General features: G+C 39.8%; 1 protein-coding gene across 2 annotated transcripts in view; it reads right to left on the bottom strand.

The window, feature by feature from the left end:
• Positions 1-4,501: 4,501 nt before the first annotated feature.
• DIP2B (disco interacting protein 2 homolog B) overlaps positions 4,502-19,784 on the bottom strand; it is a 57,758-nt gene continuing 42,475 nt past the window's right edge. For both annotated transcript variants that reach the window (XM_034792997.1, XM_034792998.1), the window contains exons 25-36: positions 18,885-19,006; positions 17,673-17,784; positions 16,540-16,649; positions 15,681-15,811; positions 14,936-15,104; positions 13,812-13,982; positions 12,672-12,733; positions 12,475-12,532; positions 11,642-11,716; positions 10,772-10,949; positions 9,676-9,799; positions 4,502-8,686 (exon numbers count right to left, since the gene is read on the bottom strand). In XM_034792997.1, the coding sequence (XP_034648888.1) occupies positions 8,434-8,686; positions 9,676-9,799; positions 10,772-10,949; positions 11,642-11,716; positions 12,475-12,532; positions 12,672-12,733; positions 13,812-13,982; positions 14,936-15,104; positions 15,681-15,811; positions 16,540-16,649; positions 17,673-17,784; positions 18,885-19,006 (1,565 nt within the window). In that variant the 3' untranslated portion in view covers positions 4,502-8,433. The remainder of the gene's footprint in view (positions 8,687-9,675; positions 9,800-10,771; positions 10,950-11,641; positions 11,717-12,474; positions 12,533-12,671; positions 12,734-13,811; positions 13,983-14,935; positions 15,105-15,680; positions 15,812-16,539; positions 16,650-17,672; positions 17,785-18,884; positions 19,007-19,784) is intronic.

Below are 19,784 nucleotides of genomic sequence, written 5' to 3'. Positions count from 1 at the left end.
TTCTTACTCTAAGATTGAAAAACACATACAGATTGCTACCTTTTTTGTCTGCATAAATAATCTCAAAGAAAAATTAATAAAAGTTACAAGTGGTGGTTAGTACAGTACATTGTGAGTAACATTCCCTTTCTGTTCACAGTGATTCTTTCACAGCTACGTTTAGGGTCCCAATCACAGAGTTTAGCTATTTACTGTAATGGAAGCAGTGTCAAGCTTGATCCACATATAATTGAAGTCAGGAGGAGTCTTTCCACGGACTTCAATGAGTGTTGGAGCAGGTCCACAAAGGCTAGAATGTAAGTAGATTGAATAGAATGTAAATACTTTTCAGTTTGTGTGTACATAAGCCGCACACCCTCCACAGCTGCCAGCAACACACAGATCAAGTGTTCCGATAACAAAATGGTAACTGTGACAAAGCTCATGATCTGATGTCATCAGAACCTTGAGGCATGTCACCCTTTACCCTTTTTCCTGTGTTTTATGTTTTTAATATTTACATTAGTTGGATATTTGTTTTATCTTTATTATATATTAAAAGTTTAACAGGAATTGACTTTTAAAATCAGTCCCTTCACAGTTATTTTTTTATATTCTTTATCATTCTTGTTAAATTTGGGATTTAAACAAAAGATTAAAATATTTCATTTGCATTTCACTTGTTAGTTCTGAAGCTCAGATGCTAAGACTAATCACTCATTTTTTTCCCAGTTAGTTTCTAGTTGTAAATTTTACTTTCCTGCACTAACATTATGCTGTGTTGTGTTAAAAAAACTTCCTTTCCATTATTTGTAATTGTTAGTTTAATTTTAAAATATAACAAATATTTTTACTGGATATAAGTTTTACAGAAGCTATTTCTTCACCTTCAAAACTCTAAATTTGCGGACAAATTTGACATGACATTGACCCTTTAAATTAAAATACTGTACAAAAAGTCCTTTTTGCCTTAATGTGTACAAAATTGTTTGTAAAAGGTTTGCTATTAAAGGAACAAAACACATGGGTATTTGGTTTGTTTCAGACTTCTAGTTCTATGTTAAAGCAATTATAAAACACCTCATTGCTGCATGTGGCTGGTGAGGGGGCTGAATTGTAGCTGTAGATGTGACACAGACAAGCACAGAAACCTAAATTTTCGTCATCTGAATACTACAACCCTACCATGAAAGGTCTACAAAGAGGTTTGGAGGATTGCCTTTACATTTAATGTAATGTAGTTACAACTGTGAATCTAAATTTCTGAAGACCTCCTAGTAATGATATATGGGGAGGCTGTAAAAAACAGACAATTAATGCCAGACTCTTTCTCCAACACCATTTTGATATGCATTTCATATTGGAAGCAGTAGCTTGCTTTACTGCAAGATATCTTGGCACACTGTCCTACTGCAGGCTCATTTTAGTATACAAAGGAGACAGACGCCACAGAGTAATAATCTTTATAGTGCTGGTCATGGGCAAGATTCATGGCACTTCTGGTATTGGACAGGCTATACAATATCAAAAATTAGGTTCCATTGATTGTGTAATAAAACAAATATTGGCTGGAGGTTTCATCTTGTATTGGAAAACTATTGCCCATTAATTTTAAACAGTGACTCTAATGCACAATAGTTAATTACTAGCCACTTTTTCAACCCCTGAATTTTTTCCATAATAAGATTAAAGCACAAAATATGAGATAACATTTTATGTGCAGTTTTACACTTTTGTTATCCCTCAGTTTTGATTTGCTTAAACAACTATAATTCCAAGATACTGCCTGACTTTTCCAGGCAATAGAGTCTCTCTCACACACAGAGCCCAAAAAACAATGAACATTCTTGGGAGGGTTTACACCACTTGTTCATAAGAAAACAGTTTGAGATTTTTTTTGAAAAAGAAAAATATGTAAAATATTGCAAATAGAAAAATGCTTTGTTAATATGTCCTCAGTATTTTTTTTTTTAAATTCCTTTTGAAACTACAACTCAAACTCTAAGTTCTCAAGAATCTGTTTAGTTAAAGACAACTCTTGAGCAGTACTGTGTAAAGTACTGCCGGAAGAATAAGTACTAATGTTACAATATATTGCTATAATACCTCACCAGTATATAAGCATATCTTGATAGTACTGTTGTAACCAAAACTGAAAGTGTCCTCAAATCACCCAACAAATTTAGGTTTCAGAGTAGCAGCCGTGTTAGTCTGTATCCGCAAAAAGAAGAACAGGAGTACTTGTGGCACCTTAGAGACTAACAAATTTATTAGAGCATAAGCTTTCATGGACTACAGCCCACTTCTTTGGATGCATATAGAATGTTATGGCATTCTATATGCATCCGAAGAAGTGGGCTGTAGTCCACGAAAGCTTATGCTCTAATAAATTTGTTAGTCTCTAAGGTGCAACAAATTTAGGTAACTGAAATCTAAGCCCACTTCTTAAAAGGCATGATAAAAGGAATTAGAAAATAAAAAGAGTAATATAACTAAAAGTACTGACCATTGCAGTCATGCTGGATACCTGTATGATTCCAGACTGTCTAGTCAGATTAATTATCCTTTTATATTTACATAGTTCCCCCACACAACCAAGATTGAATAAATCGTGTCCCCTAGAAATAGGAGAAAATTACAAAAATACACCTTAAATTGTTTATTTTATTTTGATTTTATATCAACATAAACTGTGTGAAAAAGGCTTTCTGGAAAGGGAATGTGTTAATATAAAAAAAGGAGGACTGCCATTTAGGGTTTTTGGAAAAGCCTGTTTGGATATATCTACACACACATTTTATACACACAGTAGAGCTGGATAATAAAAATTATAATCTCGCTTTACCAAAGTATTTATTTACATCAACAGATACTTGAAGTAGATAAGATTTCCTTCAACACAATCTCTATAGTTCATTTTTGACAGCAGAGATTATTCAGTGTTGAATCTCAGATGAAGCCAAATGTCCTATCTCATCTCTCTGTAGAAAACCATATGTAGCTGTTCTATCATGGCAGCTGGCCAAAGAAAAAGTTTAAGGGTGGGGAATATTAACATTGTTGGTTTTTTCCCCTCCTAGGTTTTAAAATTAATACCACAAAATAGTCTACATTCTTTCCAACCGTACTGTTATTTTTATCCTGTATATGTCAATGGTTGTTTTCAATATCTCTTACAGTATATTAAGAGGAGATAAATGGCATAAAAATGTTCCCTGACAATAAGTAAATGGAGCCAACAGGTATAGTCCAAGGTCAAGAAAGAGACACTTAATACGTCTGACAATGTAAACTGTGTTCAATAATACAAATAACATCCATAACAATTAACAGTACAGTGTTTAAACTAAGTCAAAGATAATATACCTTAGTTAAAAAGGAGTTTATATTTCAAAAGTCCACATTTCCTAAAATCTTGTGGAATATGATAGTGAGTGCAAACAGTGAAAGCACCCTTACAAATCTGTAATTATGCTAAAAGTCACACCACAAATTGCATCGTTTTAAACCAGATTGCAGGAAGGCTGAGCTTTCACAAATTTATTCACAAAGTGAAATGAAACTGTATATTCGCTGTTTGAATAGGCTGGTTTCCTCATTGGCTGAAGCACCAAACATGTTCAAGGGCAATCAGAAATCAGTTAAGGTACAGCAAATTGTGTTCCACTGGTATATATTTTCTAGATAAACAATTTAGCATAATAATAAACTTGAACACAGGATAAGTGATTCCTGATTTTAAATTAATTGTTTTACTTCAAAATTCATTTATTATGGATATGAAAACTTCATGTCAGGAGAAAGTAGCCTTAGTAAACCACTTATGGGATGGATCCTGTAACTTGCCGAGTGCCCTCAACTCACAGTGATTTCAGTGGGATTTGCAAGGTGCTCAGCAGTTTGCTGAATTGGACCTTTAGTTATACCAGTTAAATATTTGAGTGAAATTTTCAAAAGCACTCAGCATTGGCTTAACTCTGCTCCCACTGAAGTGTAATGCTGAACACATTTTAAAATCCCACATGAAAGCTTTAATTTTTTTTCTTAATATAAACAATTAATAAGGTAAAATATTTTGAGATTGATCAATAAAAATTTTTTATAACCTACTTATCAGAAATTTCAATCTAATATGTCTCGTTCTAAACAAAAGCCAAGTGCTGGTCTATTTTCAATAATTTAAGAACAAATCACCGTTCAAAGTAAAATATTAAAAGTGTGTATGTTTTGATTGCACATTAGTCCTCCCTCACCCAATGGATCTCAACTACAATCTGATCTGAAAGGATAAGGGGCCCAGTACTTTACGTCTGCACACCTTTGATTTGATGGAAGTTGAGAGCGCTCAGTTCCTCACAGGTTCAGGTTGCTAGCACTGCGCAATACAGCAGGTTTTCCATATATCAGTGCATGCAAACAATTTAATGCATTTGAAAAATGCTTTCATTCTCCCAAATTCACCAGAACAAGTAACAACCAATGTTCACTTCCTCAAGGAAAAAGTTTAGAGAGACAGCAGATGAACTAAGAAAGCAATCAGGCATCAATATTTATTAACACAAGACAAAGGAAACACAATCAATGCGTTAATGGAACACTGTCCAGCCAGGTGTTAAATTTAAAAATGTATATCTACTCTAATTTTAAATAAATAAAAAACCTTTATACATAATTACATAATGTTGTAGTCTGAATTTGACAATGGTAAATATGTTGACAGTAATTAAAGACAATTACATTTAGGCTAAAAATGTAATCTTGTTTTTACAATTTTATCTCCAGGACAATTAGTATGACCCAACTTAATTACACAGTTATCAGAAGTGCAGTGCAAGTGTTAACAGACTTAGACTTAAGTACTGCAATTTTATGCCACAAATACTTTTGCTAGGGCAGTAATCATACAACAGTAAGGTGTATAAAAACTTTTTAGTTCAGGGGTAACGGTTCTCAGGGTACATTGTAGCTCTCAACTCAGATTCATGGCATGGACACTAATGGGACGTTTATTTGCTTCTGCAACTGGATGAACTGCAAAAAGACAAACTGGAGTAGAGAGCTGAACAGGAGTAGGTTTGCCCCTTTGGACTCATTGCTGGATTCTAAACGGTACCATACATGATTGGGGGGGGGGGGGGAGAGGGGAGGCAAATCCAGCTCTGAACAGGAATAGCTAATGTCAAAGCCTTTGATGGCCAGCCAAGTTCCTTAAGCTAAATGTCAAGAGTCATTCACTTAGGAGATTCTTCCCTAGTACAATGAGAAAATATTTTAGGGTGAATTGGTTACATCTCAAGGCTCTCCCAAAATGTATCAAATGAGTTGTTAATCAGTTTGGAAGAGCATCACTGTGCTCCCAAACTCAAGGAGGCATCAGCGACTAATACTTAGTGCTGTATAACTAGTTATTTACAGGGATGTTGTAATGATTAGATTATATCCCCATCTATAGATTTGCCAACTGAGGCAGTGAAATGACTTGCCCAAGGCAACACGGCAAGTCAGCAGCAAAACTTATTAGAATCCAGGACTTCCTGACACCCAGCCCCATGTTCATTCCGCTAACACACGCTTCTTATTTTGCTGAACACGCTCAGAAGCATCTAGTAATGTCAAAGTTGGCCACTTCTATATGCTACTTATCAGGAAACAAGACTTGAGCACTGTGGGCACTTAGGGGACAAAAAGACCATAGATTACAATTTGAATTCATGAATCCCTAGTCACAGAAATGTATGGATCAGAATACAGTTAATTAGAATCACACTACACTAGACATTTAAAAACATAATTATTCAGCTTCTAGAAATCCAAGCTGAGGTGGAGGAAGGAGAAATTAAAATTACTGAGCTTTTCAGTATTAAAGAGAGAACTTCAGCCTTCTAGATTGAAAATTCCAAAATGCCACTCTAAAAAGTCACTCTGCACTGCACATATTAGCAATCCTTAATTAAATTCGTATCACAAGACATTTGTGAATTTTTATTAATGCAAAATTACATAAGTGGAGAAACCCAATCAAAGATGGTTCTCTCTCAGTGGACAAGGATTTAAAATTGACAAAACAATGCATCTAAAAAGTGAAGTAACTAGGATATGAAAAAAGCCTTTCAGAACTGTCTTCTCAAAAGTCAGGAGAACAAAGTGAAGCTGCATTGCAAACTTTCCATTCAAGGAAAGTGTGTAATAAAACAGGGAGATTCTCTCAAGGTCGTCAAGGCTGGTCATAGGCAATTTATATGCTGTTACCCAGCTGATCTACACTGGCATTTAATTTTTACAGCAACGACTACACAGTTGTCCATTTCCTCATTTTTGCAGAGGATCTGTTAAAACCACATTCATATGGAGGCTTTGTACACTTCATATCTACCTAGCAGCATGACTGTGGAAATACTGTTGTTTTAAAATATCCACGAGGGTCTTATTTAAAAAATCTAGGAATTTAACATCAACTCTTTAGAAAAGTAAATATTTAAGCTGCTGGTTTGTAAGGAATTCTCTCCCTGTGGTAGACCTGCCATAGTCAATGAAGATGTATCCTTCCACCTCTATGACAAGCAAATTAACCCTAAATATTTTCAGACTATATTCAGAGCTTTATATCTGAATGTTAACACTCCAGCCCTCAATGAAGAACTGTTATAAAGCATTCATAAGGAGGGGGGGTTTCAAGTACAGAACCACAACTTGTTTACAGATGGCTGTCAGAGCAGCACTTAATATAGCTGTTATAGATTTGGATTTATACAAGTTTACATTATAAACCTTTATAAAAATTACCTAAACACACTGTATACTTGTTACAGGGGGTAAATAATACATATTAAAATATTTTAAGCATGTATTTACATAACAGACCACAATTGGCCCCAAAAAGCTGTTACAATTTCTGCTATCAGGTCTTCTATGCTTCCAAAGTTTTGTTTTCTTAATCACATAAGAGAAAAAAAAACAAGAAATCCAACTATGCTCAAATGCTGCTAAAGGTTAGATGAAAGAAAGATAGTTGATTCTGAAACCTTGTCTCTCCCTCAGCCCACCGTGCCAGAGGATTACAATAATTTCCAAACGGTTTGTCTTCTTGCACACTTTAAGGCTTCTGCTTTTCAGCATTAATAAAGGCCGCAAACTGACCAACTATTTCGGGATGCTGTAATCTTGACTTTTTTGAAGATATTTCACTATGCATGCACTAGAACAACATTATCCTTGCTTTCCGTTGCCACTTTGTCCCTCGCTTAAAAAAAAAAACCACATTGCTGATTTCAGCCAACTCTCTTTCAGAATTATTAAATTCTTTCTGGTGAATGCCTCAGGGAAATTCAGGGTATTTTCCATATAAAGCCTTTGTACACATTACATTTGCTGCTATAACTGTGGGCACACTGGAATAAATTAAGGATGGAGCCACAATCCCAGCAATGAATTTAATTATTTTTGTCAATCTGTGCCATAATCTTAGCTTTTGTTTTTTTTAAACACAAAGCTCCATAATGAGGGGAAGCTGAGGCTGTCACACAAGTGTACAAATTTCAGTTAAGCATTCTGGAGATGCAGTACAGTTTCTATCAAATTTTTATTTTATTTTTAATGTTTCAAAAGCTTAAATACTTCAGCCTCATTTAGAAAGATGTGACTTAAAAACATAGGCTTCTACATACTATGACATATTCTGGCCAGCAATAAAAGACTACATACATACTGAATTAAGAAAACTTTTGTAAGATTTGCATTTCTCACATTAGTTGCCTAACCAAATGTAATTTATGTTAAGGACTTCAAAAATTACAGTCCTCTACTTCAGATGTCATCATTACTTAAGCCAATTTTCTGTCTAAGTGAATTATGTATATTAATATTTACATTTTAAAAATATAGGCAAAATCCATTTTAAATTAAAGAAATATCTATACGAGTAAGTAATTCTTACTTTCAGGGGGTTATTGGATTTGGTCATGGCACAATTTTAAATAAGCAGTGAGATCTCATGGAACGAATAGCTACAGTACAGTTGCAAAGTACATTATATACTGGGGAACTGCAGGACTCGGATGACTCTCTTCTTAATAGTTTATTATCTTAAGTAAATAAACCCTCCCCTTATAGAATCATAAAACAGTATTAGATAAAAATACAAATATGTACAACAGATGAAAAAAGTAACACTACTGTAAAGGCCTTAGGAATTTTGTAACTCACACACTTGTCAACTTTGCATTGTCTATAAAGCTAATGTTCAGTAAACTGTTACAAACATTTTCCATTGTCTACCATATTTCCATTTGACCCTCAGTTGTGATCATAACCCCACAGGATGAAATGAAGGGAATATGGTAGCGATCACAAACTTTACATCAAGTATTAGTACTTTTCACCAGCTTCATTTCTATAGTCACCATTGGTCATTTTAGTGGTCCTACGAAGTTTGTGAACATTATCCACTCTACCCCATTACATGTTATACGCCACATAGATGGGATCTAATTGATCAGCCAGGAAACTGTCACGGAGATGCATCCGTTGTTTTTCTCCTCTGGAATTGATGGGAATAACTCCTGGATCCACCACCACCACAACTCCCACAATTAGATAATGTTCTTCCAGAACCACATTGGTAACTAGAGGGACTAAATCCAGGGCTTCCTGTTCACAGCCGCACAGCTCCACAACTACCACCAGCAAGTTGGTCCATGTGAACACAGCACTGAAATTTAATAAAAAATATATATTTAATGCATATATTTTGTATAAACATGAAGTTACAAATCTTATTCACCCTTCCTAGATCTTCCTTTTTTGTTCAGGTACCCGGATATCATGGTGATGTACAAACAGTACACATACCAGAAATTTCCCTGTTACATGACTGTTAGGTACCCAGTTCGTGGAAGGCAGATCTAGCATAATGCATATGTTTGAAATCTTCACACTTATCTGTGAGCAGACTACACACCCAGTATCTTAGCAAGGAATGGTGGTAGTACACTGGGAGGAGTGAGAGGGAAAGCGTTGAGGAGCTGCATAAAGTTACACTTTAATTTTGAACAGGATTCCCAGCCACAGTCCTTTCTACATTTGGGAACAACTGCTCCTATTTTCCTCTGCACAAGTCCTGGATTATTCTATTGTTCAAACAGCATAAGGCTCCAGGACAGTTTTTTCTTCATTCAGGCATATTAAGTGATTGTATTGGCTTTAAGATTTCTGAATTCCCTTCCCATTTGAAGCCATCCTTCTGAGGATGCAGGTGTCCTTCAAATAAATGAATGGGAGCAAAAGTACAGAGGAAACTGTCGTCAAAGGCCACTGCAAATTTCAAACACTTTATTAACAAGCAGATCAGGATGCTACTTCGTCTGACTTGTGGGCTAAATGTTGCTCTCAGTTCTGCAGGTATAAACAGAAGAGTAAATGTTCCTTACACACTAACACAGAGGAGATCAGAGTTTGTACTTTGTCACCTTCAGCTAAGGCTCTTGACAGAACATTAGGCCTCAACAATGAGGCCTCAACTCAGTATTATCCTCAATAACTTGCCTACGTTTACACAGCAAGTCTATGGCAGACCTACGAATAGAACCCATCTGACTCCTTGCCTTGGGCTTTTACCACTTGATCCTGCTACTTTGTACAACCATCTTTTATATTGCTGGGTAAATGGGGAAACGTGCATTCCGTAGTGTTCTAGCTTACCATTCAGCAATGCTCCTGTGTGTCCGAGATACTGAAGTCTCTATGTCAATTGGATGATAACGGAGTCCTCTCAGCTCCAAAGTTTCATCCAGTGCTCCTACGACATACAGTGCATCATGGCGATCTGGGGTTGGGGGATGAAAAATTGCACACACACGTTTTAAAATGGGGGATGGAAAAAGATAAGTGGCGCGGTGAGTAAAGTATTACACAATGTGTACTTGTATTCCCTAGTGGTCAATCAAGTGGTAGAATTACAATAGCATTGACAAATGCCAGGTTTAAACTAGAAAATTTTGTTAGCATAATAATGTTGGTTAGGGGTGTGATTCTTTACAATATTTTTATACCAGCAAAAAGCCCTAGTATAGACACAGTTATACTAGCAAAAACGTCCTTATGATGGCACAAGCAGCGTCTCCACTAGGGGAGTGATCACTATAGCTCTACCAGCACACCCTTTGTAATGCAGACAAGGTCAAAGAGTTTGCTTTCTTCCTTCCCACCAGCATAACATGCTCCAGAGAGTTGAAGTTAAGGGGAAAATAACCTGGAATAAAGGGATAGAAAAAACTGCTACAGTCACAGATAAGGCTCGTATCCAAAATCACGTCCTTTGCTACAGCAGTGTCAGGGAACGATTCACCTACCCACACCAGAGAAATAGATCATGAGAAATCATCCAGGGTGTTAAATGCCAGGCAAGGTGTATGCCTTTCCTGAGACTGGTGGGGGAGAGTAGGCCTCATAACTCTCTACATTGGCACCTGTTCTCTAAGCCGGGGTACAATTAACTGACGCCTGAAGAAAGCTCAGTTCATCCCTACTGGCCAGTGAAAAGTCAGACACAGGACACAGTTGGGAAAATAAGGCATGGGTTTTTAGGACACGGTTGTTCCAGCCTGGAGGACGTTGCAACGTGCCAGATACCTGATGCTTGGAGACCTGGTGCTTAGAGAAGAAATTAAAATCAATAGCAGCAGCTTTAGTGCGCGAGCAGGGGAGGCCTGGAGCAGAAACACATTAACAGACGAAACCATGGAAAATTCTCCATCTTTGCTAAAAAGAAGGAGAAAGGCGCCCATTTTTATCTTACCTCCACTGGCAGCTGTGAGCTCCGTCCGGCGAACAAAGCCAAGGTATCCAGTTCTAGCCCAAAGTGTCTGAGCAGCATCGCCAAAGCTCAGACGAGTGTTGAAATGATCAGCTTGAAGGGATTCATTATCATAGATGGTATAGTAACCACTAGCCGTGTGGGGACTGTTCACCCAAATCTATAGAGGAGAGAATAGGGTTGAGACCCATACACCATTGAAATGGAGCCTTCTTCAAACAAAAGGATTAAATGCATTATACTTCACAAAGAAATCATTGAGGGACTGAATTGTAAAAGAAAGTTCTTTTTATTGAAGATTTAGTTGGCACAGTAACTATTTGGCAGCTTAGCTCTGGGTGCCCAAAGAGCAGCCCAAGAGCCAAACACATCCTGCAGAGCACTTTACAGCTGCCCTCCTCCTGTAACAGGAAGAGGATGGATAAACTACAGGTTTTTATTGCTTGTGAATTCAAACAACAATTTCTATTTATCTATCAAGACAGGTCTAACTACAATCAAATAATCAGAACAGCATGCAAGCTCAATTGCAAATTTGACTGTTTCTTTAGAATCCAACTGTCAATTACAGTAATCCAGGTGCAGTATTCCACAGCTAGATGAAATTTGCAATGGAGTGAATCTTCATTTCTAAAATTATCTCTCTAGTTTTGACATTAAACTTAATGCCCACACACAAGCTCTAGGCACCCCAACAGTACTTAGATTTCTAAATACCCAGCAGCATTAACCCTTATGTATAAATAAACTCTGCCAACCAGCAGCCTTAAAATAATCAAATGGAGATAATATAGCTCAGCCAGCAGACAAAAACAGAGAAACTCCCAAAACAGCAATTAAACCAGCAGCTACCTCCCCAAGGTGAGAATCTCCAACAGGCCCCTTGGTCTCAGGATTGACTATAATCACTTTGACTCCAGGCAAAATCTAAAGGACACAACAAGGAAAGTGAGTAAATCAGTTCATGGATTTCTGCCTGTAAGTGTCCAAAATACAAAAGAAGTTAGTTCACCTCTTGATTTTTGTGAGCATGGGCGTCACCTTCTATGGAATGTGTGTACACCTGTATTTGCACATCTACACAGGATATTAAGAACTGACTAATTTTATAGCAAGAATGCATTAATGACTCTCAAGGTCCAAGCAAGTGAGGGTTTCTGGGGCTGTAAATTCAGGACATCAGTGGTTAACTCCTATATGTTTTTTGAGAGTTTGCATAATGAAGTCTGCCCAGACCACTTGGAAAAACTGTTTCTATTGCTGTTACTTCATTTAAGCAAAGGACTAACAGCCACTGCACATCCCACTGCATGCTGCCATCCAGGATACAGCAGACTGCTTACAGAACTCTGATAAAGTGAAAACATTTACTGTAAAATAGAATCAACCCCCGCTGCCCTCACCCTCAAATTGTTCCAGTGCACTGCAATATGGAAACTGCAATTGAAGTTACAGCAAAGCCTGCTATTAGAGTGAAAAAAAAAAAAAGACTTCAACGTATGTGGGTTTCTCTGCACCAGGGAGTTAGTTCAATGTCATCTTTCTCATGCCATACTGCATGACTGGCTTAATAGAGATGCCTCCCTGAACTACAAGTTCACATATAAAATGTTTCTGTAGGACACAAACACACTTGGTCACATGCTTTGTGTGCCAAGCCATTAGGGAAGTGGATGTGAAATTACCTTCCCAGATTCCGAAAGCAGCAGGCTCTGTGGAGCTCCCCTCTCTACCAAACGCACTCTGAAGGGAAAAAACATTATGATGAAAAGCAAGAACTTCATTTACCACCTACCAAGGAATCTCATGGCCAACACAGTATTCTCCAGGAGGTTATGTAGAGGATGAATAATAAATAAAGTGCAATGTAAATACACTGTACCTGTCATGTCTTAAGGATTTCAGATCTACGTACACTGTGGTAGGATCAGGCCCAGAGGTTCCCTAAAGATTAACATTAAAGAACATGTTAATATTTTCTGTTTCTAATTATATGACAGTCAATGATAATTAATATAAAGTGTAAAAACCATACAGAAGAGCAGACAATTATATGAATAAAAAAACCCCAAAACAACCCACCACCCCACTCCCCACGCACAAAGAGCATTACTTTTTGGACACTGACTCCCTGGAAATAGTCCGAGCTGGGCTGTTTAATTAGTACAAATGCGGTGTGTGTGTTTGGGCTCCTGGAGAAGTGCCCTCACTTCTCACCCACCCACACTAGTCTCTCCATCTCCTGCTCAAAGAACATCACACACTGGCCCTTCCTTTTAGGGTTTGTTTCTCTTTACTCTGTTTTCTAGTAACTCTTCAAAGAAAAGAAATCAGAAAATACCAAACTGTTTCAAGTCTCACTTTTTAAACAATTAAACAACAATGACAAGGCTGGTGCTCAAAGCCATTGCATTGATAAAGACAAGGTAATCCATGCCTCTGCCAAGGCAGGAGCTCTCAAATGTTTCCTTATGCTTCCTACAGATGCTAGAATTCATCTTCTCATTTCCCACCCCGGCAGCTGCACCAGAGGGAGCGCTAGCATAGAAAGGCCACCAGCCGATACATCTGTTCTGAATGCTCCAACCATTGCTCTTATCCGTGGAGTGGCAAATGCTGGAAAACTGGGGGGAAAATGCTGGAATAGATACAACCTTACAGTAGGCCACAGCTTGAGAGAAATTAACCCATGGCACCACAACCTTCCATTCATGACTAACATCCCTGTGGCAACTGCAGTTATTTCTTACATGGAAATGCAGAAGTTTGGAAGTATCAAGTGTTTTTAGATTCTTTAGTGCAATCTGGCAGCTGGAAACAAGGAGGAACTGCCTGCACTGTGTGCCTTGCTGCTCTCCACAGAGCACCAGTGAGTGCTCCTCAGACCAGAGTTTGAGCTAAGTTAACAATTTAGCAGTATGTGTTGGTTATGAAGAGTTTGCCAATTCAGAGCTCGACAGAATCTGGAAACCTGGTGCCACTGACAACATAATGGTCATCCAATTAAATACCCCTTTGGTACCTGTAAACAGATAGCTACGTTGACCCTTGACCCAAAGGTGGTGCTCACAGCACGGGATGACAGGCCAATGTCTTTGAAAAGCTTGGAGAAGGACTGGGTGAGAGAAATTCGTGGCCGCTCTTCTGCGACCACCACACAGGTCCGGACACACGACAGATTAATTCCTCTTGCCTGCAGAAACACGGTGCAGATACAGATAAATGCAAACAGTTGCTGCTCTGCCTCTGACAAACGAAGCAGAGTCCCACAGAAGACTGTTTGCCCCCTCCTCCACATCTAATCAGCAGGAGACAACAGGTCCACAAGTGAAGGATACCTCCCATTATGCCACTCATGATAAATGTACCTTATTGTGTCCCTGTTGGCAGGCTATCAAATGTGACTCTGATCAGGCAGCCCAAAAAGCATAAATGGAATAATGGCATTTTCAATTCTGCTTCCTATCCAGCTATAAGGAATACAGCTCTCTGCATTTCTGTAGTACCTCATCCCTGAGTTTAACTAAGCCTCACCACACCTCTGCAGTTTAGTATTATCACTCCCATTTTACAGATGAGGAAATGGAGGCACAAATGCGTGAAGTGACTTGCTGAAGGTCACGCTGAGGCTACAGCAGAGCTGGGCACAGACCCCTCAGTTATGTACTCTAATCACTGGAAAACATCACTGCTGCCCCATAATTAAAGAAAAACGGACAGCACTACAGCTTTGCAGAGCTGCACAGTAACCTATGTGATTGGGGATATCATGCAAAGTACAAAACTTCAGAACATTTTGTACGGTCAGTGATGCACAACTGACCGGTGACTTTGTAGATGGAGCACAAAGCCAGTTATAGGAAAACAGATGCAAGTAGTAATCATAAACCTTGAGCATATTTATTTTTTCCTCCTGCTCTTTCAGAGAGTCGTGCTGCTGCTTAATGGCTTGGCCAGCAGATAAGCTGTATCCTCAGCTGGCTTAGAGCCCTGCAGCAGGCTGATGGTATATAGCTGACTATTCATGCAGCATGATGCTGCTGCTACTGCCTCCCCCTTCTAAGGTTTGCTAATCTCCATTTGCTTTAGCACAAGACTGGGTACCAACTTTTAAAATCAGTGTAAGATACTGACAGAGGTTCTTACCTTTAAAACTTCGACCTGATTTCCAAGTCCCTTTGTGCACAACTCCATGACTGAATAGGAACAGAAAGTGTCCCTTATTTTGTACTGACTGACAGTGGAAAGCCAGAGGAAAAGATTGGATTCCAACTCCATAGGAGGAATTAAGATGGACTGGTGACCAGAATACACGCTGCCATGGAAGATTAGAGAGAGAAAGATTTTACTATAGAAGCTGGTTAGCATTAAGTTTGTTTTTGTTATTTTTGATCACCGACACATAGTGATGTTAGGACCAAATGTAGGTAATGGGATTCCATGTCTGAGATAATTTGATGACAACACTAGTGCCCATCTCCTTTATAATGTGCAGCAACATTGTATTTGTAATAAAAACGTCTTGTAATTGAGAAGTGGTGCACACACTTCCCATTGCCAATGTAAAAGAGAAACTCAGGTCCCGAAAATACATTCCATCGTAATATGTAACCAACAAAGAAAATGGGAGAAACTTTCTAGAACTAATCTCTTGCAGTGCATCTACATGTTAAGAGAAAAACAGCCACACCTGGATAGATCTTAAAACCGGAGGGGAAGGGGGTCATGTTAGTGAACATTCAGAGCCAGATCCTGAGCTGGTATAAACTGGAATCATTCCACTGAAGACAATGTAGCTGGGTCAATTTATACCAGTTGAACATACAGCCCTCCATTTCCTGTTTTAAAACCAATCAATATCTTACCCTTTTGTTTTCATTCCAACTCATACCTGCAAAGGCACCAGAGCGTAAAGCCAAGTCCGCAGTAAGGATCAAGACAAATGGCAATCTGCCGAGAGGAATAGAGCTCACACTGGAGCTTTATCGCCCTGCAAAGCGCATTCACTGCTGAGTGGGACATCTGTAACAAAAGACAGAGGGAGAGATACAGTGTTGAAATCCAAGAACATAGGAACAGGATTTCTCTGAGTCAGCTGGGTACAGTGAAATATGGGCTTGGTTTCCTAACAATGCTACTCCGCAAATTAACTACCCTTATCGCACATGGTGAGTGCAAAACATTGTGGAAGCTTCCACACAAAGCTCTGTTTATCTTAGACCATTAAAGCATGTTATAAAAGGAGCAGCAGCTTCAGTTTCTCACTATACACCTCCCACAGCACTTGAGCCCAGCCAGCACCCTACACCAGAGCCTAAGGGCTCAGTTTTTGTTCCTGTTTCTTTCACACCTGTTTCTCTGTTGCCAACTGCCAGAGCTACTCTCTGCTTTCAGTGGAGGCCAGTGAATGCTGTTCCAATAGTTCACTATTAGCCGAGACTGCAGAGCGATACCATCATCATTCCCTGTTCACCTAAATATGCAATTCTCCATCAGCCTAGGCACCTGAAATCCTGAGGCTGCTTCTGGCCTCTGTCTTCCGGCATGACATCCCAATTTAGAGCTGCTTTACCAGCCTGAAGCCAGATTGCATTTTTTGGATCTGCCAATACATAGCTTTACTCTCCCAGTTTATTAACTGGGACAAGTGATTTTTAAATTAAATCACAAGAGCCACTTTAAAAAAAAAAAAAAGATTCAGCCAAAAAAAGGTTATATGAGACCTTCCTTCTCATCAAGTGTTACTGTACCTTCACTCCCGTAAGCATGCCTGTCGTGGACACACTAAAATCTAGGTATGCCAACATCTCTGGTGTGGGTGGTTTATAGATCTGAGGTAGCCGCTTCCTGGGCAAGTCATCTGTGTGGGTAAGAAACAAAAAGTCTTATGATTCTGTTGTTTCTGAATTGGGATTCTCAGGGATGATGGAACTTTCAATGACTAGGATGAGATGAATGCGTGAGAAGAGCAAGCCTTCTCGATAATTAGCTGTGGAATTACCTTCCACAAGAGAGTGACCAACATGTCTCACTGCTTTCAGGAGGAGGTGCAAGGGCCATTTCTATGTCAGAGCTTTCCCATTAAAAAAAATCTGTCTGCTCTTGAAAAGGAGGAGAAAAGAGAATCTAGGCTGTGTGTGTGAACCCTATTCATTTGGACTGTAAGGTGCTCTGATACCACTCTGAGGAGTAAAGGGTGGGGAGATTCAATCGATGTTGCGAGGCACTGAATCAAATACGTAAATGCTATCAAGATATTACTCTTGTCATGTGCCATTCAGTGCTTGTCCTCTCTTCTGAAACTGCCAGATAGGGGTCAGGTCAGTGCTAACTATGACATGGATACCTGTTCTGAGGCCACTAACATCAACTGGACTTTAAATTTTACCCTCATGCTATAATTCTACATGGGGCTCAGCTCTGCACAAGGAATAATTAGAGTTTCCAGGGTCAACCATGGGTCAGATTACAAGGCAATCCCAGCCTTCTCTAAACACTCTTTGTTCAAATTAATTCAAGAACATTCAACATTTTTAGTCAAAAGGGGCTAGAAAGTCTTGAGACACCCTCTCTGTTCCATCTGGAGTTGTATCCTTCCCACAGACTGCTTTCCTCATTCACAAAATGTCACATCTCATAATAGGAGCCTGTCAGCACGGCTCTCCCTCTCCCCCCTCCCCCTTTTTTTAATTGTATGTTTAAAAGTGTAAAAGCTGGGAGCTGCTGAACCACAGTCTCTCTGAGCTGCTTTTTCTGAGCATTGAAGCCCCCAGAGCAGCCAGTCAGATAGTGTCTGTATTGGCAACACCAGAACTTCTTAGGAGTCAGAATCCCTACATGCGGCTTTGAAAATCTTGGAAATTTGGCAAAGAGAAGTTCTCACCTGTGTCAATGATGGTTGGCCAGGTTTTCACATCCACAGCAGCAGCTGCCTCTCTGGATTTCAGTAGTCTCATTAAGGTCTGAGTTGTGAGAATGCAGGCAGCTTTGCTGACCTAAAAATATAACCAACCAATGATTACTAGAATGTGGAAGAGAAACACCTGTGGCCTTTCAAGCCCCATAACTAGTGGAGGTTGTGGGCATGCTTGTGCAATGCACTTTCCCCACCTATGGGCCAGCCTCCCCTACAGTCTCTCACTAACGTCCTTTGCTATTCCAAAACACACCACCCTGCTCAGACAAGACCCCAAATTAAAGAATTTTTTCACTTGACCAGAGATGTGGCAAGATATTTGGAGAGGGTGAGTAGGGATGTTATGTCAGGTGGGAACCGGACAGTACCTCTCCCTCCATACCTACAGAGTCAGCCTAGGCCAGTTACTGTAATTAGTAGGTAATTGGTAGACTGGCACTTGCCCAGTAGTCACTTAGAGGTACAGTGTTGCAATAAGGAAGTGTTATTTACTCCTTCTCATAACACAAGAACTAGGGGTCACCAAATGAAATTAATAGGCAGCAGGTTTAAAAACAAACAAAAGGAAGTATTTCTTCACACAACACACAGTCAACCTACTCCTTGCCAGAGGATGTTGTGAAGGCCAAGACTGTAACAGAGTTCAAAAAAGAACTAGATAAGTTCATGGAAGATAGCTCCATCAATGGCTATTAGCCAGGAGGGGCTGGAATGGGTGCCCCTAGCCTCTGTTTGCCAGAAGCTGGGAATGGGCAACAGGGAATGATGATGATTACCTGTTCTGTTCATTTCCTCTGAGGCCCCTGGGATTGGCCACTGTCAGACAGAATACTGGGCTAGATGGACCTTTGGTCTGATCCAGTATGGCCGTTCTTATGAGTTATTATGTAACAAGCATGTGGGTCGCATAAGTTAGCCTATTCCTGTTGCCATGTATTTTGCAGCACCCCTTGTATCACCCCTGTAACAGCTAAAGGCAGCTGTTGTACTGAATTCTCATTTATTAAAAAAAAAAAAAAAAAAAGTCAAACAGTTCATTCTGATGCGAGAGGGTGTTCTAATATACTGCAGCCATGAAAGATAGCATGAGAGATTTCATTCTTACAACTCTCCAAATCCAAACACCAGAATAATGGTGCCCCATGCCGGGCCCATAGGTTGCAGCTTCCTATTACTCACATCTACGATCATTCGCACAGTGGGCAGAGTCGCAGTTAGGTTCTGAGCATGAGGTGGTCGAACGGTCACAGGAATGCAGCCAGCATACAAACAGCCATAGAATGCAGCGATGAGTTCAATGCCTGCAAGAACACAAGAGGCTGTCACACAAGTCCTCGTGACACTACTCCAGTGGGTCCTGAACTGTGAGACACGCCCACTGGGGGGCACAGAGGAATTTTTTGGGGAGGTGCACACAGGGTGACCTGATAGCAGATCGGGACAGGGGGTTGGGGGTAATAGGTGCCTATATAAGCTCCTTGATATTGATATGGAGAGGGAGCTCGTTTGCGACCAGAGGCCCTGCATTTGGAGGTCTCCCAAATGCGCAACCCATCTCAGAGCGGACGCATCTATTACCAGTGACAAGGAAGGCTGAGGGCTGCTGAAGGGGACTCCTTTACACAGTGTCCGAGGGTCGAGCCACCATTAAAGGGACTCAAACACCTGCCCCGGCACCATGACCACTGAATTCACGCTGTCGCGTCCCAGGCGATAGGCCGAAGTGAGCCACGTAAGTGCAGGCTGCCATGTGGACGAGGAGACTCAGGCATCCCCTGGCTGTGTGGTCAGGTATTGCCTGAGGCCTCGAATGACGTCCATCATGGCTTGGAATTGGGACTCTGACAAATTTGCATCCGAAGAAGTGGGCTGTAGTCCACGAAAGCTTATGCTCTAATAAATTTGTTAGTCTCTAAGGTGCCACAAGTACTCCTGTTCTTCTTTTTGACTCTGACAAAAGTGCTCTTGCCTGAACCGAGTATAAAACCACCCCGATGAATTCTATTCTTTGGGTTGGTGCCAAGTTGACTTGTTCAAGTTGAGGTGGAGACCCAGTCTCTCAAATGTGGATCTGACCAA

This window comes from Trachemys scripta, chromosome 16 (genome assembly GCF_013100865.1).
Source record: "Trachemys scripta elegans isolate TJP31775 chromosome 16, CAS_Tse_1.0, whole genome shotgun sequence".
In the NCBI taxonomy this organism is placed as follows: Eukaryota; Metazoa; Chordata; order Testudines; family Emydidae; genus Trachemys; species Trachemys scripta.
This window is presented reverse-complemented; position numbering and strand designations above follow the sequence as displayed.